Consider the following 25,333-nt stretch of genomic DNA (forward strand, 5'->3'; position numbering starts at 1 on the left):
AGAACTTATTTATTTTTTTACACGTTCATGTATATTGTGATCGGAAGTCACTGTCCAGGGTGCTGAACCAGTTTAACACTTTCAGCACCCTGGACAGTGACTGTCTCCTGACGTCGCGTACCGGAACATTTTTTGCCGGGTTCGGTCAAAACGAGTTCGGCCGAACCCGGTGAAGTTCGGTTCGGTTCGGACGGTTCGCTCATCTCTAAGACACTCCGTTTGGATGTTAGTAAACAGAAAAGCACGTGGTGCTTTTCTGTTTACATTCAGAGTTTGACAGCTCTTGCGCGAATCACGCAGTTCGCACAGAAGTGCTTCCGTGCGACCTGCGTGGTTTTCACGCACCCATTGACTTCAATGGGTGCGTGATGCGCGAAAAACGCACGATTATAGAACATGTCGTGAGTTTTACGCAACGCACTCGCGCTGCGCAAAATTCACGCATTGTCTGCATGCCCCCATAGAGTAATATAGGTGCGTACGACACGCGTGAAAAGCACGCGCGTCGCACGCGCGTATATTACGCTCGTCTAAATGAGGCCTAATATGGAGGAATAACTCTGGAACTTTTAACTGAAGGTATTTTCTAGGTGTTATATATATGCCCCCTTGGGGTGTAGTCACGCGTGGTGTATTTCCTGTGAATTTCTGCACTGTTAAAATATGCTGCGGAAAACTATACAGCGTCTAATGGGAAAAATATTCTGCAACTCCGACAGATTTCTCAATTTCTGGTGTTGCAGAATATTTTTCCTATAGGCTTACATTGTAAAGTTTGCCACAGCGTAAGGATCGGGTTTCCGTACCGCACTGAGGATAGGTCATCAGTATGAAAAACCGCTCCATGCCTGGACAACCCCTTGAGCAATCTAAATTTATGGCCGTTGCTAAAAACTCTCTGGTGTCCAATCTGGGGTGTGGGTGTCCGGTTTAGGGGTGTAGAAACAAATATTTAGTTGATTTCCCCAATATAAGCAACATCAGAGGTCTTATGAAGACAATCCCTGTCCATATGGTCATCATAGAGGGGGGTTACCCACCCAGGACCCCTTTTTTGAGCCAGAACGTTAAGCCGCTTTGTAAGAACAAATCTGAACAAATGTCTGGCCAGACAAGACTTACACTGGCAAAATCATACAACTCCTTTAATGGGGGGATTGATAGTATTAATAGCTGTCCAAAAAAAATCTTTAAACACTATAAATTCCTATCTAATAAGATGGTGCAGAGAAATTATGTGCTATAATGCAGAGCAAATGTAGTCAGGTTGGTTGCTATGGGTTACAGCAGTAATCTCCATTCTGTTGCTCTCCAACTGTTGCAAAACTACAACTGATGGTCGTCAGGGCATGCTGGGAGTTGTAGTATTTGCAATAACCGGTGAGTCACAGGATGGAGATCACTGGATTCCGACGTTTTTTTAAAATAATCCTGCCGTGTATAGCACTAGTGAGTAGTCCCAGCTTGCAGCTCTTGAATCATATTACTCGAGTCACTGTTTGGAAAAATGTCCGTGCAGCTGAATGAAAGGTGATACAAGTGTAAGGCTATGTTCACACACTTAAGTAAAAACGACTGTAAAACATGGAGCTGTTTTCAAGGGAAAACAGCCTCTGATTTTCAGCCGTTTTTAAAGCATCAAATATTTTTTGATGCGTTTTTTGGAGCCGTTTTTGGAGCTGTTTTTCTATTGACACAATGAAAAACGGCTCCAAAAACAGCCCAAGAAATTACATGCACTTCTTTTTACGGGTCGTTTTTTTCCGTGCTGTTTTTTCAAATGGCCGCTTAAAAAAACACGCTGTCTGAACGAAAAGCCGTTTTTCCCATTGAAATCAAAGGGAAGATGTTTGGAGGCGTTCAGCTTCTGTCTTTTCAGTCGCTTTTCGAGGCTTTTACACCCCGAAAAACGGTGTGAACATACCCTAAGGGGGGATTCACACGAGCGTGTATTCGGTCCGTGCGGGCCGCGTGGTTTTCACGCGGCACGCATGGACCAATACAAGTCTATGGGGCAGTACAGACAGTCCGTGCTTTTTGCGCAGCGTTTGTCTGCTGCGCAAAAAGCGCGACAGGTTCAATAACTCTGCGTATTTCGCGCATCACGCACCCATTGAAGTCAATGGGTGCGTGAAAATCACGCGCACCACACGGAAGCACTTCCGTGGGACGAGCGTGATTCGCGCAACAGCAGTGAAAAGGATGAATGAAAACCGAAAAGCACCACGTGCTTTTCTGTTTCCGAACATCCAAACGGAGTGTCTTTGCGATGAGCGAAGCCGGACAAGCGTACCGAACTTCACCGGGTTCGGCCAAACTCGTTTTGGCCGATCCCGGCAAAAAAATTATCGGTACGCGACGTCAGGAGATAGTCACTGTCCATGGTGCTGAAAGAGTTAAACTGTTTCAGCACCATGGACAGTGACTTGCGATCCCAAAATACATTAACCTGTAAAAAAAAACCGAAGTTCTAACTTACCGATTACTCCTGTCTCCTTCCTGCAGTCCGACCTCCCGGGATGACACTTCAGTTCAAGTGACAGCTCCAGCCAATCACAGGCCAAGCACAGGCTGCAGCCAATCACAGGCTGCAGCGGTCACTTGGACTGCTGCGTCATCCAGGGAGGTGGGGCCCGATGTCAAGAGAGGCGCGTCACCAAGGACGCGTCACCAAGGACGCGGCACCAAGGCAACGGCCGGGAAGTTCTCGGTAAGTAGGAACTTTATCTTTTTTTTTTACAGGTTTTTCGCAGTTGTGTTCGGCATTCACTGTCGAGGGTGCTGAAAGATTTAGCTCTTTCAGCACCTTGGACAGTGACGGGCGTTGACAAGCCTCATCTCTATGATGCCGGCTGCGCGAAAATCACGCAGCCGCGCATCAGACACGCATGACACACGCAGCTGTCAAATGGTTTTTGCGCTCGCAAAACGCTGCGTTGTTTGCGCGCGCAAAAACGCAACGTTCGTGTGAATCTGGCCTAAGGCTGATGGAGAACATCCTGATATTCAGCATGTATACGATAACCACAATATTAACCCCTTCCCGCCGCAGCAATTTTTTTGTTTTTCTTTTTTGTTTTTTCCTCCCCACATTCCAAACACCATAACTTTTAAATTTTTTCGTCGATATAGCCATATAAGAGCTTGTTTTTTGCGGGACGAGTTGTAGTTTTTCACAGCATTGTACCATATAATGTACTGGGAAACTGGAAAAAGTTTCCTTGAGGGGTGAAATGGGAAAAAAACAGTGATTCCTCCATTGTTTTTTACAGTGTGCACCGTCTGAAAAAATGACATGTTAACTTTATTCTGCAAATCAATACGATTACGGTGATACCAAATTTATATAGTTTTACTACTTTTACACGGAAAAAACAAATTGTTGAAATTAAATTAGTTTTTTATTTTTTTGTCAATTGATCTGTGTGATCGCTTGTTTTTTTCGGGGTGAGCTTTAGTTTTTATTGGTACCATATTGGGGTACATAACACTTTTTGATCACTTTTTATTTCGTTTTTTGTGGGTTATGGGGTGACCAAATACAGTGATCCATTTTTTACTGTCAGTGCATAAAATTCTTATAAGGAGTGATCCATTAAAAGGGGTGGTATTGGATTTTCTAGAAACAGCACCACTTTTGTCTATGACTGTGCCTGTTCCATTCAGGTGAAAAAAAAAAGTTGAGCTGCAATACCAGACAAAGTCCATACACAAATGTGGCGCTGTTTCGGAAAAAAAACAACCTTTTTTGCTAATCTCAGACAACACCTTTTAAGTCATCTCAGTTTTGACTGCTCTAGATGTGTTGGACTGTGGCACTCTTTTACTGGAAACAGAATAATTTACCACTAGCACAGTGGTGAAAAGTGGTACTGCAAGTAATAGAAATTACATTTATTCCGAATATGCAGTCTGCATAGGCATAAATGTAAAAACGTTTTAACATATTAATATGTTCCTCACGCCTAGGATTTAACACTTTTAACATTCATATTTTTGTCCTTCATATACATCTATCATATACAATTCACTCCAGAAAAAAATATAAAACATATACATCATCTGTTTGAACATATCTGCTTTAATGTGAACCTAGCCTAATATTTACTGTACTTGAAACACGCCCTATCTTGTAGTACCAAAGAGATTTCTGTGTTTGCTGAAAGAGAATAGGAGAATTATGAGTTTTGCTGCCTTATAACTTATCTCTATTATATAGATCTATAATACAGTGCCCATAGACTGCTACGGGCGCATAATGTGCCCTGATTTCTCACAGATTCATGCAGAATCCTTGTAAAAAAAAAAGTTGCATGGAGTATTACTGAAGCAATTTTAAATTGCTTTTAGGGAAAAATACGGCCGCATTACAAGCAAGGTTGCCAACCTCCACTTCAGTACTTACCAAAAACCTTAATGGCTTGTAAAAGGGTTTAATAAACAGATTAAACACTAACAACCTGTGTACTTTTAACGTGGGTTGACTCGGGGTCGGCCACAGCTTTATTGAATTTAAATTTAACTTTAGCAAGTATTGGTAAAACCATTCTTAATTAGATAACCGGAATGCCGGCCTACTACCATAAATAGGGCATGTAGGTAAAACCACCATTAATATAAACTGCCATGAGGAGGGTGTGTAATCCCACTACACTCTACTCTGGCCCACCACGACACCCAGCCAACAAGAATAAGGCCTGTTCGATACCTTCTTGAAAGCCAGATAAAAATATGTAAATGGTCGTAAGATGGACACCATCGGGCAGTAACAAACACCGGTTGTCCCCTTTCAGCTGCCTGTGCCGGATAACCACCCCACCTCTATCCCTCACAAAACGGGACACTCTAGTGTTAAGCAGTCTTCTCCCTCGTTCAATTGCATTACCATCACGGGCCCCATGCCACACCACCCGGGGGACAAATTTACACCATACCAGCACTAGCTCAGGGAAAAAAGAGGCAAAACGCTCAAGGTCAGACAGGATGGGAGCAATCAGTTCCCCTAAGCGGACAGAACAAAGATCGTTGCCCCCGACATGAATCACTAAGACTCTTGGTACCATCCTATGCCTGCTGATGTCAACCACTTCGGGCAACGTTTGCAACCAACGTAGGCCCCGTAGTCCTCTCCAATACACTTCGGCATCCAGAAAACCCAGGGAAAGGATAGCAGCGCTATGTTCAGCCCAGAACACATAAGAATCGCCCAATATCCACACCGAGGGCCGATAACCTAAAATAAAGAAAATTAGTGCAGCAGCAAATCAGGGCGAACGTAACCTGCGAAACAGTCTGAACGCCGGAATCCAATGCAGCGAACTTCAGAGTCAGAAAGGCCCAACTCGCTGGCAGTAGTAGCCGCACCTATGCAGAAAGAGTGCGTACCAAATTCAGCCGGAGAGAAACCTGTGTACAGCAGTGACTTTTTAAGAACAGCGGAGAACTGAAACTTGGTAAGTGGGCTCCCGTCGACATGAGACAAAAATTGCACCCCGCCAGTACGCAAACTTAAAGGGAATGTGTCGCTTGAAAAAAATATATTTTTTATTAGTTAAACTGTTAGTATATAAATGATTACACATTGTTCTAATTTTTTTCATTTTTTCACAAGTCAGGAAATATTATAAATTAGATTCTAATTTATAAAATTTCCATGTGCTGGTCACTAGAGGGAGCAATTCCCAAAATTGCAGCATTGGCATGTGGTGAAGCAACCTCATTGCTTTATGCTGCAAAATTGGAGAAGACATACTCGCTCTAGTGTCCTCAAAAAATCCCCCCTCCTTTCTCCTGGCTAGTGCCAGGAGAAAGGAGGGGGTTGAACGTTCAAAACTCCTACACTGTGTGCCGCCATTTTTTGAGCGAATGCACAGTGTAGGAGGATTAGATACAGTGGTAATCACACCGTATAACACGAACATACACACACATCACATACACAAACATAACTTACCTGCTCCTGCCGCTGCCACTGCCTCCGCTCCCTCCGCTCCTAGTCCTTGCTTCTAAACATATGGACGGAAGCCGCGACCGGAAGTAGTTATCTTACTGTCTGGCCGCGGCTTCCGGTCCACATGAAAATGGCGCCGGATGTCGCTCAGCCGAAGACCTTCCTTTTGGACTGTGTGGGATGGCGTACGCTATAGTGAATGGAACGGCTCCCGTTCGCATTCTCTATGGGGATGTATGTGCCGTATTCCATCTCTGTATGTGTCGTTAATCGACACATACAGAGATGGAAAAAAAATGGCAGCCCCCATAGAGAAGTAAAATAAAGAAAAAAGAAAAAAGTACAACACAAAAACACAAATAAATAAAATTTATTTTAATGACATACTAAAAGCAATAACATATAAAAAAATTTTTTTTCGTGACACCTTCCCTTTAAGTAATGCGAAATAGTAGACACAGGGCAACCGGCACCAGGAACCGGAAGCAATACCACCCAACAACCCCTACCAAAAATATCTGTTTTGCAGTGTTGGATACGAAAATGCAAACCGACGGTTGGGAACTCCGCAGCGGATTTCAAATTGCGTGAAAAACTAGTTTCGGGGGTTAAAAACAGAAGGGATGAAAAAACCGAATGAGAAACCCGTCCTAAGTAGAGCGGCCTCCCCCATCTTGGGGTACCGCTTTAGCCACGGCAACATCTCGAGGATTCGGACTGGCGTCCTCGATCTGACCAGAATTCATAGACCTGGCGGACCCTCCTTAGCAAACCCCTTGGCCAATCATACTTGACCTTGGGCCAGGGAGGCTACATCATGTTCCCTAGCCAAATAATGGAACATTTAACCCCTTACTTGCCACAGTCTCAGACTCAGCAGCTATACGCCAGTGAGCTCACAATATCTGGACAACTGAGCTAAAAATCACAGACAGACCAAAATTTTTACGGACTCATTCCAAAATCATTGCCTGTTCACTGTGCAGTGTGCTAGGAGTGACTCACCAATCACAGCCCAGCTTGTAGCTTTCCCCTGCTAACGTAACTTTATTTGCTAACGAGGCTGTGATTAGTGAGTCTGACCGCCACACCCCCATCGCTACCGCCCCACTGCTACCGCTCTCCCCTCTGCTTGATGTCAATCACATTTAGGAGCAGAAGGAGGACGGACGGAGTCAAATGAATGACGCGGGAGTGAGGTCGGTACAGGCCTGGGAGTGGGCCAGTCCATTCACCTGACCTAAGTCACCTGACATCCCATTACTGATGTGAGGACTGGACTGGTCCAATCCAGGCACCCACCTCACTCAGACTGTCATTCACTTGGCTCCATACACCCTCCTCCTGCTCCTGAATTCATTTGGCGCGGGCCGCGGCTTACTCCTCCCTTATTTGCACTGTGCGTGCACATTTTGGCGCATGCGCAGTGCAACGCTTTGGGGGATGAAGAATGAATCCCGGACAGTGGTTTTTTTCTGACGGACACTACAGACGGCAGAAAAAAAAAACACCTGTTTTTTTGGAGACTTTCCATAATTTTACGTACGGTTGGCAACCCTGATTACAAGGTCTGTGTACACTTGTTTGCCATGTGCATGAGGCCTTAGTTGTACGTATGGCAGCTAGGTGGAACAGAGCCCACAGTTTGGGTGGAAAATGGGTTCAGGCTACTAAAGTTTGAATGCAATGTCTTGCAATGGCCTTGAATTTTGCCATTTTAATACTACCATAGAATGCCCAGTTAAAGTTAATAATAATTGTGCCATACTGTGTCCAAATATCATTGGCATAAAACAAAATAATTACCAGCTATATTAGTGTCTATATATGACAGAACCAGTCATATCAGTGCTAATATAACCGAACCTGACATAGCAATGCCAAAATAATAGTACAAGCTTTATTAGTTTCCTTAAAATATCACCTAATACTGTGCCCATATGGCAGCCACAGTGCCCACTGCACAGTATAGTGGCTGCAATAGTGCCCCTGTAATAATACTTTCCATAGTCCCATATAGTGCATATAATACAATTCCCATATAGTGCCTTCCATACTTCTTTTTTTCCACCACACTATAGTAGTTAATAACTTTTTTTATTTTATTTCATCCATTAAAACTGTGTATTCGCTCACTAAAATGTAATAATGGTGCCATGAACGGCAGTCACCTTATCTACGCTAGCAAAAAATACCTTTTTTCGGGCACACTATAGTAAATAATAAAAAAGAGCTTTTATTTGATCCATTAAAACTCTGCATTCCCTCACCAAAATGTAATAGTTAAAAAAATAGATAACTTCCCCAGCTACATGTACACACTAGTTTGAGATATACTATCAATGAGTAGTCTTTAGTGTTAATTTTTGATTCTGGAAATACACAGAATAGGTGATCATTTTATGATCGCTGGGGACCCCAAATCCTCCTCTCCAACCCTTGCAGTGAGGAGGAGCTTGAATGGAGTGGCGGTCGAGGATGCACCTGCCGCTCCATTCAATGTCTATGAGAATGACGGATAGAGCCAAGCGATGTACTTTGCTGATTCCGTCATTCCCAAGAAGCGGCAGCGCACATGCTCGACCACCGCTCCATTCAATCTCCTCCTCACTTGCGGTTAAGCAGTGAGGAAGAACAGAAAGTTTGGGACCCCCGTTCTCAAGATCTAAACTAGGTGATTAATGTTGATTCTAGGAATACCCCTTTATTGATGTATGTCAGATTAGTAGCCCATTGGCAAATGGTTGTCGGAATTTAAATTTAACTTACCACCCACTAGGAGTCATCTAGTTTATACAACTTGCCATATTACTGAGCTCTTTATACTGAGCGAGGTTACAGACATCATTTGGTACAGCATCTCTGAATACCCAAAACATTCTTTATTAGGTATATTCTTTATTAGCGGACCTGTCCCTATAATATGCTGCACTTAAACACAAGAGCATAGTATGGTAACAGATCCGCTTTAAAGGAGTTTTTCCACTGTATACGTGTATGTTATACCTAGAGGATTTGCCATAAATTTCAGATAGGTGGGATTCCTACATTGTGAGAGCTTGCTCAGCTGTTTCCATGACTCTCATAGATTTGGATTAAGAGAGCCACAGACATTCCACCTCTCAATTCAATCTCTGCCAGGATGCAATGACCGGTGGGCGCCTCACCAAGCAGAACTAGGATCAGGGTGCCCCTGTTCCCCTGGTTATGTAGGGGTCCCAGTGGTTGGGGATCACCGATCACACATTTATTGCATAAACTATGGATGTCTATAGCGTAGAGCATTTCTACCTAATATCCGAAATCACCTGTAAATACAAGTCCTGCTGTCATCTTGTTATGTCGTGGTTAAAATTGTATTCCGTGGTTTCTTGGTTATATCTTTTGCTATTCCGCTTTTAAAAAAATTACTGTAGCCACGATTACAGCTCCCACAGGGGTTGTCGCTGAATTTTCCCAGACGATAGAAAGATGGGCAATGTAATACAGCCAAATCAGTCATGCCTGCCATTTAGGAGGATGGGAAAGCTGAGTGGCAGCTGAGACCATATTGGTTGTCATCCATTATTCCCAGAAACAGATGTAATTAAGTAACCTACATTTTTTTTTTTTTTACGCACAACTCAAGGGTTCAAGGTATTGGCTGGCGATGTTTTATGTTGTCTTGAAATCTTTGGCAGATTTTACCATTACTTTGCTCTCAGACAATAAACTGCTACCTTATGTGAACTCCTCATGGTGTTATATAACATGTCACACGTCACGTATCCTGCTCTAGCCCGGCCTCTCTCATATATACTCACTCTCTGTACGTTCCTAAGCAACTTAGTGCTGGAAATACGACTCCCACAATCCACTGCCTGCTAATATTTACATATAATGAATATGCTAATCAGACACACCTATGACCAGACTTCTCATGTGACCTGGGCCGCCCCAGGACACAACGCATGATCAGGGAGTGTAAATATTTAACTTGCCCTGTTTATGCTGGGCACCTGCATTACAAAATGAGTTAGTTGTAATAGAGTCCAATATGCTTTAAAGGAACAGTGTCATCACAAATTTTTTTTTCATATGTTAAAGATGTTAGTGCTTTATTAAAAACGTTTATATTTATTTTTGTGTTTGTGTTTTACTTTTTCTTATTTTTACACTTTTTCTTCCCTATGGGGGCTGCCATTTTTTGTTCCATTTCTGTATGTGTCGATTAACGACACATACAGACATGGAATACGGCAGCCACAGTCCCATAGGGACTGCTAACGGCTCCCGTCCCATCCACTTCTGTGTACGCCGTCTGTGTGGGAACTGCGCATGCGCCGCTCCCACACAGTCCAATTTGAAATTGGCGCCGTCGGCGCCATTTTCCTGTGGACCGGAAGTCGCGGCCGGACAGTAAGATTACTACTTCCGGTCGCGGCTTCCGGACTTGTGCACTTGGACCAGCGGGAGCGGACGGGCCGGAGGGAGCCGCGGCGGCAGGAGCAGGTAAGAGATTTCAATGTATGTTCGTGTTTGTGTACGTTTACTACTGTATGTAAACCTACTACACTGTGTGTTAGCTCAAAAAATGGCGACACACAGTGTAGGAGGATACACCGTTCAAACCCCTCGTTTATCCCGGCACTAGCCAGGATAAAGGAGGGGGGGATGCTGAAAGCTCACTAGAGCGAGGGCTTTTTACCCAATTTTGCAATGCTGCAATTTTGGGAATAGCTCCATCTAGTGACCAGCAATGGGAAATATTATAAATTAGAATCTAATTTATAATATTTCCTGACTCGTGAAAAAAATAAAAAAAATTTGAACAATGTTTAATCACCTACACACTAAATGTTTAATTAAAAAAAAACAAACATGTTTTTCTGGCAACACATTCCCTTTAAGTATGGATTACCGGGGGAAATGACTTGTAGTTTTATGCTAATTTTATTGTTTTCCATAGTTATACGACTATATACACACTAGAGCTTTTTTCTTTAGAGTTGTCTGCGTTTATGGCTTCCAGGCACAGGGATTAACCAATGTAGACAAAAAAGAAAACTCCCATCAATATAACCTATAAGAACGTATGGACTTCCTGGAGAGGGGTCCCCTTTTACAGACCCCTCTCAATAAGCTAAAGCGGAACATACTGTAGATACGGAAGCATCTCTCCAGCTCTGGCTGACTCGGCTGCTGCAGGTGAAGGGTTCAGCCAGATGTAACTTCTGCCGGGCAGCATGCTAGAAATGTAAAAAGTGGCAAAATTTTCAAAAAACACTTCAAAACCAAAGCAAAAAAATTAAATGCTGCAATGTGAATTTTATACATTCATAAGATGCCCTGTGGGAACCTGGCCCTATAGTCCTGGTTACTTAGCTATAGGAGGGGTACAGGTTGCTGTCTCACCCACACCCTGGCATTTGTGGGGGCCCTAAAGCACAGCATTGTTATAGTGTGTGTGTGTGTGTGTGTGTGTGTGTGTGTGTATATATAAATACGTTTCACTATTCGTTTTGTTATAGGGGTTGTCCAGGGTTAGAAAAATGTTCTGCGACAATCTTTTACATGGGCTGTGTCTGGTATTGCAACTCATCCTCATTGAAGCGAATACGGCTAAGCTGCAATACTAGAGACAACCCATGGTCAAGAGCGGCGCTGTTCCTCAAAAAAATAAATAAATCAGACCCTTTTACTAATACTGGACGATCCCTTGTGTGCTGCTCAGTGCACTGTATGCATTGCTACTGTATTTATTTATTTATTTTAATTGTATAACCATATTGAATGTTGTGGGAAGGATTAAATAGAATATTTAGGAAACACCCATACGTCAAGCATGCAATTATGTCCAGAGAAATATAGTTATGTAATAAAGCAAAATAGCAGAGCGTCGAGGAATAAATCCTGACGATCCAAAGTGGGAGCCGGAGGTCACAGACTGAATGGATATGTGAGTGATAGGGGCTATTCTCTGGCACTTTGATGGGAAATACCAGATGGGTATGTGCCATGCACAGGCTGGCTGTGTGGATAATAGAAGGGGCAGGCTGGGGATAAGGACATCCTGGCAATGTGACAGATAGGTGGGCATGACAATGTGCGGGGGCATAAACTGGCAGAGGGTAAGACGGAGGGCATAGATTTGCAGTATAAAATGTACGTGCTGATAATTGAGTAATGCTTCATGACCGAGGGGGTAGTTATATGTGTGCAGAAGGTTATATCAACTACCAAGAAGTTATCTTTACATATAATAGATGTATAATAGGGAATTTCTGACCCGGGCATTCATGGTGTGACGCTTCAAATGGCACAAACAACTATGTTCAATCTGCAAATGTAGATGTAAAAATGTTCTTCCACCATGACATCTAAATGTCACAGACAATTCACCTCACTGGCGTTTTACCAATAGACGAAATTATAAAGCTACAATCGCCGCATATAAGATAATGGAGGAAAAAATATGGTTTTGTATTTCAGCCTCCATTGTTTCCTATAGGAATACATTTTACATCTCCATTAGCGATGTTCTGATAAAATCGCCAGTTTTACCACGTGCCATTATAATACTGGTATCTTCCTATGTGGCAGAGGAGCCTTTGGGTCCTTTCAGGCACCAGGGCCTGTCTCCGACTGCTACCTCTGCACCCCCATAGCTATACCCCTGCCTGATCCTATGCAATCTGTCCTCCAACTCGTATCTCTGTGTTACATGATTTTACTACAGATAGCGCATCCATACGGATTCATCAATATAATAGTAGCACAAGTTCACCGTCTTCTATATACAACATTTTATCCATATCCTATTAAATAAAGAACATACTGTTCATGAGCAGCAGCTGGATTGTGAAAGATGTCTATTACACAATGGTGCCTGCAGGTGGCGCTCAAGCCTTTCCCTTCCTGTTAAAATAGAATTCCTCCCCTTCATTGGAGACATATTCACATACACACCTCCTTGCTGGAAATGAGGAATTGCAACCTGCGCCCATCACAGCTATAGACGCTCTCCTAATGACACAGGACTATACACGCTGCAATATACAGATACACGGAGACATCTGCACACATTGATATATCCAGGCTGCACGACACGCATACAATGTGACACACACTGATACATTCGAGACACCGATAATGTGACATTACAGGCACGCCGTCGTAGGTATACGGTGCCATTCCATTCACCAATAGGCACGAGATCTATTATTAGATCCGCAAGGGCAAATCTTTTTATAGCAAGATACACAAATTTTAGAAATTTATATTCACACAGACACATTGCAGCTGCTATCCCTTGGGCATGTGTGCAGACATAGATGAAGGCGGGCACACATAAACGGGTATAGATGGATATATGCAAACACCAGCACTATACATGTGTATTTATAGCTAGGCACATATACCCATAGCCTTGGCCTGTCGATTTCAAATCTGCAGAGAGGATGTGCGGGTGACAACATGGCTGCCATGTATGGGACAGACCTTACTGGGACTGGGTGTAGTATCAGCTATATGTGTGTGTGTGTGTGTGTGTGTGTGTGTGTGTGTGTGTGTGTGTGTGTGTGTGTGTGTGTGTGTGTGTGACTATGACTGGTGTGATGTCGGTGGGTGCTGGGTTATCTGGGGTCTTGTGATTTATGTTGCATGTTGCATTTATTATTTTGGGGGTACCATGTTGCACGTTGCATTTCTTATTCATAGGATTGTACAATGTGCCCCCTTGTTTACTTTTACTTGTCATGTGATTTTCCTGTTGCTTTGGCGCTGTGGTTTTTATTCTCTAAAACTTTGATCCTTAGTCTTAAGAATGTGACCAGGTTCTCCACAAAAACGTAATGGGGCGAGAATGTTATTATTTTTTAACCAGGCTTCGTGCCGTGGAGACACCGTATTCTTCAGCGTACTATGACCTGTTTTTCTCCGCTGCTCCAATAGTTTTCTATCTTATAAATGCTGAGCTTGAAAAAATGTAATTTTTAATCTGTGGCCTCTTTAAGGATTTAGTGGCTTACAAATCTTACAATTCTTATTGTACAGAACCAAGGTAGTTATCAGGTCATCTGCTACTGTTTTATATTGCAGATGTAGCAAGCTGAATTGGACATTGTACCCCTATGGGTAGCATTATTGCCCCCTCTTTAATGCATAGTAGATGACCTGCAGTCCTATGTAAAACCACTGATTAAACTAATTGTGATATCCAAAGACGTAATTGAATGCAAAATCTAACACAGCCCCCCCCCCCCTATTATATGTCATTTATAGTACTGTATGCCTCATAAGGGCATAGGGGGTATAGGCTCCTGGTTCTGGATGCTCAAAAACTTCAGCACCCTTATAGCTATTTCTCTGGTGATATCACTACATACCTCCCAGCCGTCCCGGATTGAGCAGGACAGCCACGGATTTCGGGTGGTGTCCCGCTGTCCTGGGCGGCCAGTGGTATGTCCCAGACTCCCTGTGTCAACTGTATCTGCGTCCTCAGGATGCTGTGGCCTGGGATTCCGTTCCTAGAGGGAATCCCCGACGTCACTGTCCATATATGGACAGTGACGTCAGTGGCTCCTACTGGAGCGGAATCCCCAGCCACAGAGTTGCCGACGCTCTGGCAAGAGATTCCGCCCCAGAGGGAGTCCCAATGGCTACAGTAGGGGGGTACCGCTATCTACAAGGGGATGGCACTATTTACATGGGCACTGTGGCACTATCTACTGTGGAAACTGGCGCTATCTACATGGGCACTGTGTGTGGCACTATCTACATGGGCAGTGTGGCACTATGTGGGCACTGGCACTTTATATGTGGGCACTGGAATTAGGGGCAGCTAAGTGGGCATTAAACTGTGTAGCGGTCGCAGACCACAGACCCCTTTCATCCTGCCAACGTCTTCCTCCCGAGGCTGCCAGCACATGCGGCCGTCCTGTCCTGCAGTGACCACTAGGGTTCGTGCATGAGCTCATTCCCGGCCTTAAAGGGCTAGTGCCACACATGTTAAGAATTGACTAATTACTCCCAGACCACCCTGTACTATAAGACGGGCCCTGCCCCTTCACTCCTTGCCTGAGCGTTGTTGTGTTTACCCATGTTAGTCTTAGCAAATGGTCCCTTAGGTGTTATCCTGTTCCCGTGCCCTGCTACCTGTATCCTGTATCCCATGCTATATTTGTTCCTGTGCCTTAGACTGTTGGAGTCGTGTTGTGCCACCTGTCACGCCTGCTGATATACACCACGTCTGGTGTCTGCTAATTCATCTGTGCCGAGCCTCCATTACTGTCTGGACTATTAAAGGTACTCTTGTACTAGGACTGTTGTTTGGCCAGATGCTACTCCGCTACGGCGGTGCCGCCTAGTGGGTCCACATACCCACGGACTATGACAGTATGCTGAGGCCATGGACCCCGCTGGTCAACCCAAGACTATGACGACGTCACAAGCCACGCAGGCAGACCTGCGAGACCTTCAGTCATGACAAGACCAACTCCTCCTGGCAGTGAACTCTATTGCAGAGCGACTGGATGCGCAAGCTGCAGCCATCACGGCACCTGTTCCTGTTGCTCCAGCAGGGGATTTCTGAACCAGTGCCAAATCCACTTCAGTCTACATGCCAGAGAATTTCCTTCTGATGGCGCAAGGATCGCTTTTATCATCTCTCCCCTAGCATGGGCGAATCCTATCTGGGAACGTCAGGGACCAGAGACCGGTGACTTCCAGTGTTTCTTACAGATTGTTTGCATGGTATTTGAGGAACCAGGATGAGCCTCGTCCGCAGCTGCATCTCTGCTGACACTTCGCTAGGGAGACACCTCCGTGGGCGAGTACGCCATTAAGTTTCGCACCCTGGTGGCAGAGCTGTCCTGGAACAACGAGACCTCGGTGGCTACATTCTGGCAGGGACTGTCTTCTGAGATTAAAGACGAACTTGCCGCTCGTGATCTGCCACCTACCCTGGATGACCTCATTCTTCTTGCCACCCGGACTGACATGAGAATCCGGGAGCGATCCCAAGAGGTTCGTCGGGAGAGAAGATTCCACAGGCTGGCTCCTACTTTTCAGCAAACCCTGTTGCCCTCATCAGTTGTTCCACCAGAGGAGCCTATGCAGGTGGACCGGCTCAAATTGTCAGCCCAGGAGAAATAACGGAGACGCACTTTGGGACTTTGTCTGTATTGCGGCCTCGGAGGTCATGTTGTGCGTTTGTGTCCTCAGAAGCCAAAAAAACTCCAATTCCTAGGATTGGTTGGAGAAAGCCATCAATCCTGTCCTACTGGGCCTGTCTTGGCTCCAACTATATTCCCGAGTGCTGGACTGGAAGTCCGGAGAGGTTCTCCAATGGGCTCCAAATGTCACAACCGCTGTCTGTTACAGATCCATCTTGTCCAGCCTCCTCTGCCTCAGTCATTGGCAGGATTACCCCCTAATTTCTCTCAGTTTGCGGATGTCTTCATGTTCGTCAAGTTCTACTGCGATTAAGGGAGAATCGTCTGTATGCTAAGCTGGAGAAGTGCATCTTTGAAAAAAATTCTCTGCCCTTCCTGAGCTACATCATCATGGATCAAGGTCTCAAGATGGACCCTGAAAAGGTAAAGTCCGTCCTGGAATGGCCACGTCCTCAAGGCCTGTGGTCCATGCAGCGTTTTTGGGGATTCGCCAACTTCTACTGGCAGTTTATCCCAAACTTCTCATCACTGACGGCTACCTTCTTTACCCTTAACAAGAAGGGTGTGAACGCTAAGGTGTGGATTCCAGAGGCAAAATCTGCATTTAATAGCCTCAAAAAAGCCTTCACTTTAGCCTAGATCCTCCATCATCCTAACGTGTCTCGGCGTTTCTCTTTGAGGTGGACGCCTCTTCTGTTGGTGCAGGTGCACTTCTGTTCCAGAGTAGCTCCAAAGGAAAGGCAGTAGCATGTGGCTATTACTCGAGACTTTTTTCCTCTGCAGAGCGCAACTAATCTATTGGGGATCAGGAGCTACTGGCCATCAAATTGGCTCTGGAGGAGTGGAGACATCTGCTAGAGGGCGCAGTTCACCCCATACTGATATACACCGACCACAAGAACCTCACCTATCTACAGTCAGCTCAACGACTAAACCCCCGTCAAGCCAGGTGGTCGCTGTTCTCCATCTGTTTCCAATTTGTGCTCCACTATCGTCCCGCTGACAAGAATGTGAAGGCCGATGCCCAGTCCATGTCCCTTCAGAATATCATAGACTCGTCCTGCATTGTCACTGTCAATCCTTTGCAAGTTAGAGACATCCCTCCGCGGAGGAATTTTGTTTGATTGGCAGACAAGGGAAGAATTCTCCGCTGAGGACACAGATTTAAACTGGCTGGGCACGCTGGTGTTTGTAAGACCGGAGACCTGATTTCTCGTCATTTCTAGTGGCCCACGCTACCCAAAGATATATATAACCGATTCAAGAAAAGCAACAGAAATCTGCATAACCATAAGCCCAGAGCAAGTCGCACATAGAAATATGTGTGGACAAATGGGTCGATTTCAGGGTGTAAAACCCTAACAGCATCAGAAATGCAATAAAGAACCAAAAAAGAAGGATTGACGCTGGAAGACTGAAAAGTAGGAAATGTACAAAAAATATATTTTATTGACAATAATTACACAATATAAAAAGAATCCAAAAAACGTTGTGGACTTTGTCTCTTGCTGCAGCGGTGTGTGCTTCTAACAAGGTTGCTCACTACAAGCCTGCCAGCCTGCTCCAGCCTCTGCCTGTACCCAATGCCCCCTGGCTGCACATTGCGATAGACTTTCTCACAGACCTTCCTCCCTCCGCAGGATGCAGCACTGTCTTGGTGGAGGTGCACCGGTTCTCAAAGATGGCACATTTTATCCCGCTGACCGGTCTTCCTTCTGCTCCTCGACTGGCAAATCTCTTTATCCAGCTCATCTTCCATTTGCATGGCTTGCCCCGTCACCTCGAAGTTCCGGAGAGATGTCTGTAAACTCCTGGATGTGAGATTGCACATTTCCTCAGCTTATCACCCCCAGTACAATGGTCAAGTAGAGAGGATTAACCAGATCATGGAGAATTATCTCCGTTACTTCATCTCCATGCAGCATAATACTGGGTACAGCTTCTTCCATGGGCCAAGTTCTCATACAACAATCACACAAGTGAGTCCACCACTTCCACACCATTCTACTGTACATTGTGTACAGTCAACAGCCTAGAGTCCCTCGTCCTGTGTCGGCTACATCTCAGGTACCTGCTGCTGACTCTGCATTTGGGGACTTTCTGCAAATTTGGCAACAGATACGGTCCTCTATTCTGCTATCAGTCGATCGCATGAAGCAAAAAGCGGATATAAAAAGAGTGCCGCCTCAGTATCTTCCAGATACCAAAGTCTGGCTGTCCTCACGGAATATTAGTTTAAAGGTGCCTTCATACAAGTTTGCTCCCAGGTTCCACTGACCCTTTGAGATACTACAACAGATAAACCCTGTCTCCTATAAGCTTCGGCTGCCTCCTACCCTCAGAATCCCCAACTCCTTTCATGTGTTCCTCTTGAAACCGGTGGTCCTGAACCACTACAGTAAGACTCCCAATCCTGCAGTTGCTCCCAGTGGTTTATCTGATGTGTTTGAGGTGAAGGAGATACTGGACTTCAAAAGGGTAGGAAGGAATTTCTATTTGGTGGACTGGAGAGGGTTTGGTCCTGAGGAGAGGTCCTGGGAGCCAGAAGAGAGCCTCAATGCCCATGCCCTCATTAAGAGATTCTTTTCTCGCTCTGGACCCAAGAAGAGGGGGCGTAAGGGGGAGTACTGTAGCGGTCGCAAACCCCTTTCATGCTGCCGACGTCTTCCTCCCCGAGGATGCCAGCACATGCGGCCGTCCTGTCTTGCAGTGACCACTAGGATGCACGCACGAGCTTATTCCCGGCCTTAAAGGGCTATTGTACACACATGTTAAGAATTTACGAATTACTCCCATATCACCCTGGACTATAAGAAGGGCCCTGCCCCTTCACTCCTTGCCTGAGCATTGTTTTGTTTACCCATGTTAGTTTTAGCAAATGGTCCCTTAGTGTTATCCTGTTCCCGTTGTTCCCGTGTCCTGCTACCTGTATCCTGTATCTCGTGCTATATTTGTTCCTGTGCCTTAGACTGTTGTAGTCGTGTTGTGCCACCTGTCACGCCTGCTGATATACTCCATGTCTGGTGTCTGCTAGTTCATCTGTGCCGAGCCTCCATTACTGTTTGGACTATTAGGGTATGTGCACACGATAACGTCAATTACGGCTGAAATTACGGAGCTGTTTTCAGGAGAAAACAGTTCCTGCATTTCAGACTTAATTGCTCGTACTCGCATTTTGCGAGGCGTCAATGACGGAAGTAATTTGGAGCTGTTCTTCATTGGATTCAATTAAAAACGGCTCCAATTACGTCCCAAGAAGTGTCCTGCACTTCTTTGACGAGGCTGTTATTTTACGCGCCGTCTTTTGACAGCGACACGTAAAATTACAGGTCGTCGGCACAGTTCATCGGCAAACCCATTGAAATGAATGGGCAGATGTTTGCCGACGTATTGGAGCCGTGATTTCAGGCGTAATTCGAGGCGTAAAACGCCTCCATTATGCCTGAAAATAGGTTGTGTGAACCCAGCCTTAAAGGTACTCTTGTAATAGGACTGTTGTTTGGCCAGCTTCTACGGCGGTGCGGCCTAGTGGGTCCACATACCCATCGTGACATACTGTATGGGGCAGCTATGGGGCATTATACTGTATGGGGGCATCTAAGGAGCATTATACTCTATGGGGCAATATACTGTATGAGAGAAGCTACAGGGGCATTATACTATATGGGGCAGCTGTAGGGGCATTATAGTGTATGGTGTCAGCTAAGGGGGCATTAGCAGCTATGGGGGAATTATACTGTATGGGGCAGCTAAGGGGCATTATACTGTGTGGTGGCAGTTAGAGGGCCATTATACTGTATATACTGTATAGGAGCAGCTACAGGGGAATTATAGTGTATGGTGGCAGCTATGGGGCATTATAGTGTATGTTGGTAGCTATGAGGGCATTATACTGTGTGGGGGAATCTATAGGGGCATTATACTGTATGGGGCAGCTGTGGGGGCATTATACTGTATTGTGCATTCTACTATATAAGAGCAGCTATGGTGCTTTACACTGTATGGGGCAGCTATGGGTGCATTATGCTGTATGGGGCAACTATGGGGCATTATACTGTATGGGGCAGCTATGGGGCATTATACTGTATGGGAGCATTATACGGTATGGGGCATTTGTATGGGAATTATATTGTATGGGTGCATTTATGGGGAAATTATACTGTATGGGGCAGCTATGGGGGCATTATGCTGTATGGCGGCAGTTATGGGGCATTATACTGTATGGGGGCAACTATGGGGCATTATACTGTATGAGGGCAGCTATGGGGGCTTTATACTGTATGGGGGAATATGTGGGGGCATTTTACTGTATGGGGACATCTGTGTGGGCATTATACTGTATGGGTGCATCTATGGTGGCATTATACTGTATGGGAGCAGCTATAAGGTCATTATGCTGTGTGGGAGGCACTATGGGAGCATGATATTGTGTGGGCTTAAGCGGGTGTGTATGGGCGGGGATGGGCGGGATTTGAGGAGTGGCTTAAAAGGGAAAAAATTTGCCCCTCTGCGATACTTGAAAGTTGGGAGGTATGATTAATATGATATTACCATCTGCATCTGATAAACTCAGCTCTGCTACATTTGTATATGTTTTTTTTTTAATGTACCTCTATATAGGCGAGTGTATTGCATTCTGAGACTTATAGTTTGTTAGACGTGCAGAGGTTATTCAGATTTTCCCTGAAACATCAGATCAGCTTGTCTGAGCCGACGTCTGAACGCTCAGTCACTTAGTGCTTATTCAGACGAATGTATAATTAGTCTGTGTGACAGACTTTTTTAACGGCCGTCACATGACTGCATATATTTCTATGGGGCTGTTCACAGAGGCCGTTTTTTTAACGGACCGTGTAAAGGGCCTGTGAAAAATAGGACATGTACTATTTTTGTCAGTTTTCACGGGTCCCTCAATAGACTCAATACTATGAGGGATCCGTGAAAACAGGTCCCGCAAGGTTGCGAATGGGACGTGAAAAATGGCCGTTTTTTTCACTGCCGATTTTGCACACGTTCATCTGAATATGAGTACGTTCAGGAATAATTCCAATAACATGGGACCCTATAGTCCAGAATTCATACGGATGTAGAGTCTAGCAGTATACATACCTGTGCGCGACGAGTAAGAAAGTACCTGATCACCCAGCTTTCTAAGGTCTGATCCTGAAAGGGAACGGCTCTGTGCACAGAAAACATAGACTGTGATGCATGTCTTAACAGTGGCATTCGTCGCCATAGAGCTTAATGGTGTACGTTAAATGGATACATCAAGAACTCTTATGACCCTGTTCATGACGTATATGTTAAACAAATACCATTATAGTCTATGGGTGACAGATGCCACTGTTAGGCATTAGGCATCTGATTAACGCATTCATCACCCATAGACCAACATGGTATCCGTTTTGCGTATACGTCATGAAAGGCTATTGAAAAGCTCATGACCCATACGTATACCTGTGTCAGATGCTATACAGTGACATACGTCACCCAAAGAATCGTATTTAAAAAAATGACCAAAAGGTCATTCTTTTGGCACTTTTTCGGGCTAAGGAGGCACTATGGACCTGTTTAGCGTGCACGTAGGGGCTTTCCCACAGTACACACTAATTGTAGGTCCAAAACGTATAGTGCACAGATCTAAATACTCAAGTGCATGTGTTGTGGGGTCTTGTAATGGCCTGGTTGAAGGGGTTTCTGTTTTTTCTAATACATTTTATTTGTTGTACATTGAAATATTATATAACTTTCTGATATACTTTGTGTTTATATTCCACACCATTTTTATTCCTTGTTGTCAGTGAATGAGAACATTCATTATTTCCTGAAAACGTGTCCTGACATGTCCCATTCACACAGCTAAGTAGGATTTTATTATAATTTTTTTTCTTTTTAAAATACAGCTTCTAAGTATCCTGTATACATAAAAGTTGTATCTTACCGTCAAAGCCAAATCCGTCACATCAGCAGGACTGACGACTCGGCTGAGAGAGTTCATGAACTAAGATGTGATCGCTAATAGAGACACGCTGGAACAGCTTTCTGCCGAACTGTCAGTCCTGACGGATTTGTCTTTGATGGCAAGATACAGCTCATATGTATACAGGATATATAGAAGCTGTAGCTCAAAAAGTAAAAACATTTTTTAATAGAAAACTATTTAAAAGTTTCATCATATTACATTATACATAGTTGAGCTTGAAAGGTTTACATAGCTTTCAAGACTGTTTTAACTTTATAACCTTATGAAAAAAAAGGGTAGCCAATGCAAACACTGTGGGGTCCATGAGAAGGGCAGCATCCCAGGCTAGCCCTATACACCTTTTCTAGGTTGTTTGCACCTGCAACACTAGCAAACAAGTGAGGGGTAAAAGACCAGGAGTGATAGCAAGGGCAACAAGCTCTGGGGCCCCCTATCTTGGGATGGGTGGGTTTTTATAAAATAAACAGATAACAGTAGGGTGCCTCATTGTGATTATTGCTATTGGGCCCCTTCTGCTCTATGTACTCCCCTGTCCTAAACATACAAGGTCTGGACCACACCACAACTGTTGCTGAACATCCGCACTTTGCAGGTCCCATTATCTATATGATTTGGCCCTTCATGTAGTGGCCCGCATAATATGTGACTCAATGCAGTGACTTTGCATTGCGATCAAGTTACAGTTGCATGGCTAGAATACAGTGTCTTGATAGCGCCCCCTGCTGTGTATAGGTGAAAGCATTTTTCAGCGCACCCCAGGTTTACTGTAATGGTGTTGAGCATTGCTGCTGCTTTGGGATCAGATCCAACCCGTCCTCAACTGCATTGTGTCTGCGTCCTGCCCATTTGTTTGTCTGCAGCCTTAGCCACATACTGTTACATGAATTGTTTTGCTAGTAAGCTCAAGCAGTTTTTTATAGTTGTTGAAAGTGAAATTTATATTGCAGGTTGTACTACGCCAATGTTAGCGGATGCATCTTATAATAGCGCCCTAATAGTATGATCCCATATAAATCCATATCCCAGGCTCATTTTGTCTTTCTCTGTCATTCCACAAACATACAGATCCCAGCTCCTGGACACTGATATGGATTATGAACGTCCCAATGTTGAGACGATAAAATGTGTGGTGGTCGGAGACAACGCCGTTGGGAAAACTCGCCTAATCTGTGCACGGGCATGTAACGCCACACTGACACAGTACCAGCTTCTTGCTACACATGTGCCAACCGTTTGGGCCATAGATCAGTACCGTGTGTGCCAAGAGGTGGGTATTAATTTATATGTATTGGTTTACCTTCATACGAGGAATATGGGAGTTGCGGCACTGCACAACAATTGGGCATAGTAGTCAGTGATGCTGTCCTGGTACATTAGGGGCATTTAATCCAATGAAACATCAAGGAAACATTTTCATGGAGACTATTCTTTTGTCTGTGTATTCCATTTTCTTCCAATATCCTATTCATTGAACCCTGAAGGTCGACCGATCAATGAAATTTATGTACATGTGTGACACAGGAAATTAAATTGTAAGCTTACAGGGTCATGGGACATACATGAATAGATTTTCTGCACAGTCCCTTAATAAGTAAACTGATAGGGGATTATGTACTGTTCTCTTGAGATATCCTATTACGCTGTAGCAGACTATCTTTGGTTTATTTTCTTCTGGGTTGTAGGTGCTGGAACGCTCCCGTGATGTCGTTGATGATGTCAGCGTATCATTGAGACTTTGGGATACATTTGGAGATCACCATAAAGACAGACGATTTGCTTATGGAAGGTATGATCAATTTATTAAAGGGATTTTCCAGTCACAAGAAATTGATGACTAATCCTCAGGATAGGCCATCAATATCTGATCGTGAGGGTCCGATTACCGGCACCCCTGCTGATCAGCTCTTTTGAAGGGGCCACGGCGCTTGTACGAGCGCTGCTTCTCCTTCATTACTGTCACTGCTCGTACTGTGAATCGCCGACACACTTTTAATGGCGGCGTACAGTATTACAGCCTTCTCCCACTCACTTGAATAGGAGAAGGCGGTAATACTGTGAACCACTGCTACAAGTTTGTCGGCAATTCACAGTACGAGCAGATAAGGAATTAAGGCAAAGCAGCGCTCACACGAGCACCATGGCCCCTTTGAAACAGCTGATCGGCGTGGGTGCCGAGAGTCGGACCCCCAGCGATCAGATATTAAGGATAGGCCATAAATTTTTTATGATTGGACAACCCCTTTAAAGTGAAGCCCACTTCACAATGTCTCACAATGGCAACCCCTTTTAGGAATGAAGCTTCTGAAAATCAGCATTCAGCAGGGAAGATGCAGCCAGCTATATAATCCCCTGGAGCTGCAAGGGAAATGTAATGCCCTGTTCAAACTGCATTTTAGTAAGCTGATTTGGATTCGGAAACTGCGTCAGAATCAGCGCCAAAAAATGCCCCAAATCTCCCTCCATTGATTTTAATATGAGGTAGAGGCATTTTCTTTCCCCCGGCGGTTTTTGTCTACTTGAGAAAAGAAAAAGTGTCATGCTCTTTCTTGGAGCGGTTTTTGCCTCTAAGCCCCCATTGAAATCAATGGGAGGCAGAAAAAACAAAAATCGCCCGTGGTTTTTACATTTGCTAAATAGTAAGAAACGTGCCAAAAATGCTTGCATATAAAAATCTGCCTCAAAAATGTATACTCTTAACTACACGGCGGCCATTCAAGGACAGACCGATTTCACTAGAGCAGAAGTCGCTGATACATTGGTCTCAAACCGTGACCCCCCCTATATGACACCCATATGCTTTAAAAGGTCATACGGATGTGGTTGTCAACCTCTTTAAAGGATAAAAAAGGAAAAGCTGACAATGCCATACCTCCCAACTGTCCCAGATTCAGCGGAACAGTCCCAGATTCTGGGCAGTGTCCAGGGTGGTGTATGTCCCGCTGTCAATTGTATCTGCGCCCTCAGGTCACAGATACAGTTGAACCCTGCTTCAGAATTAGTTCAGAGCGGAGGAGCAGAGGGAGCTCCTCCGCTCACCGAGGTCTCCCCGGGCACAGCGCTAGTTTAAGCGCTACTGCCCGGGGAAGCCCTTGACGTCACTGTCCATATATGGACAGACGTCAGTGGCTACTGATTAAGTGGAATACCCGTTGCCGATGTTCTTGCCAGGGATTCCGCTCCTAGAGAAAACCCCTGAGGTCACTGTCCATATATGGACATTGACGTCAGAGGCTCGTCCTGGAGTGG

The 25,333-nt window shown here is 44.7% G+C and overlaps 1 protein-coding gene across 2 annotated transcripts in view; it reads left to right on the plus strand.

Moving 5' to 3' along the window:
* The window catches only part of RHOBTB2 (Rho related BTB domain containing 2), a 67,816-nt gene that overhangs the window by 11,338 nt on the left and 31,145 nt on the right, over nt 1–25,333 (plus strand). Inside the window, exons 1-3 of one of the 2 annotated variants that reach the window (XM_075858884.1) lie at nt 12,883–13,416; nt 23,153–23,354; nt 23,770–23,873. In XM_075858884.1, the coding sequence (XP_075714999.1) occupies nt 13,406–13,416; nt 23,153–23,354; nt 23,770–23,873 (317 nt within the window). In that variant the 5' untranslated portion in view covers nt 12,883–13,405. Of the gene's footprint in view, nt 1–12,882; nt 13,417–23,152; nt 23,355–23,769; nt 23,874–25,333 lie in introns of those variants that run through there. The other variant, XM_075858883.1, reaches the window with a different exon arrangement.

This window comes from Rhinoderma darwinii, chromosome 3 (genome assembly GCF_050947455.1).
Source record: "Rhinoderma darwinii isolate aRhiDar2 chromosome 3, aRhiDar2.hap1, whole genome shotgun sequence".
In the NCBI taxonomy this organism is placed as follows: Eukaryota; Metazoa; Chordata; class Amphibia; order Anura; family Rhinodermatidae; genus Rhinoderma; species Rhinoderma darwinii.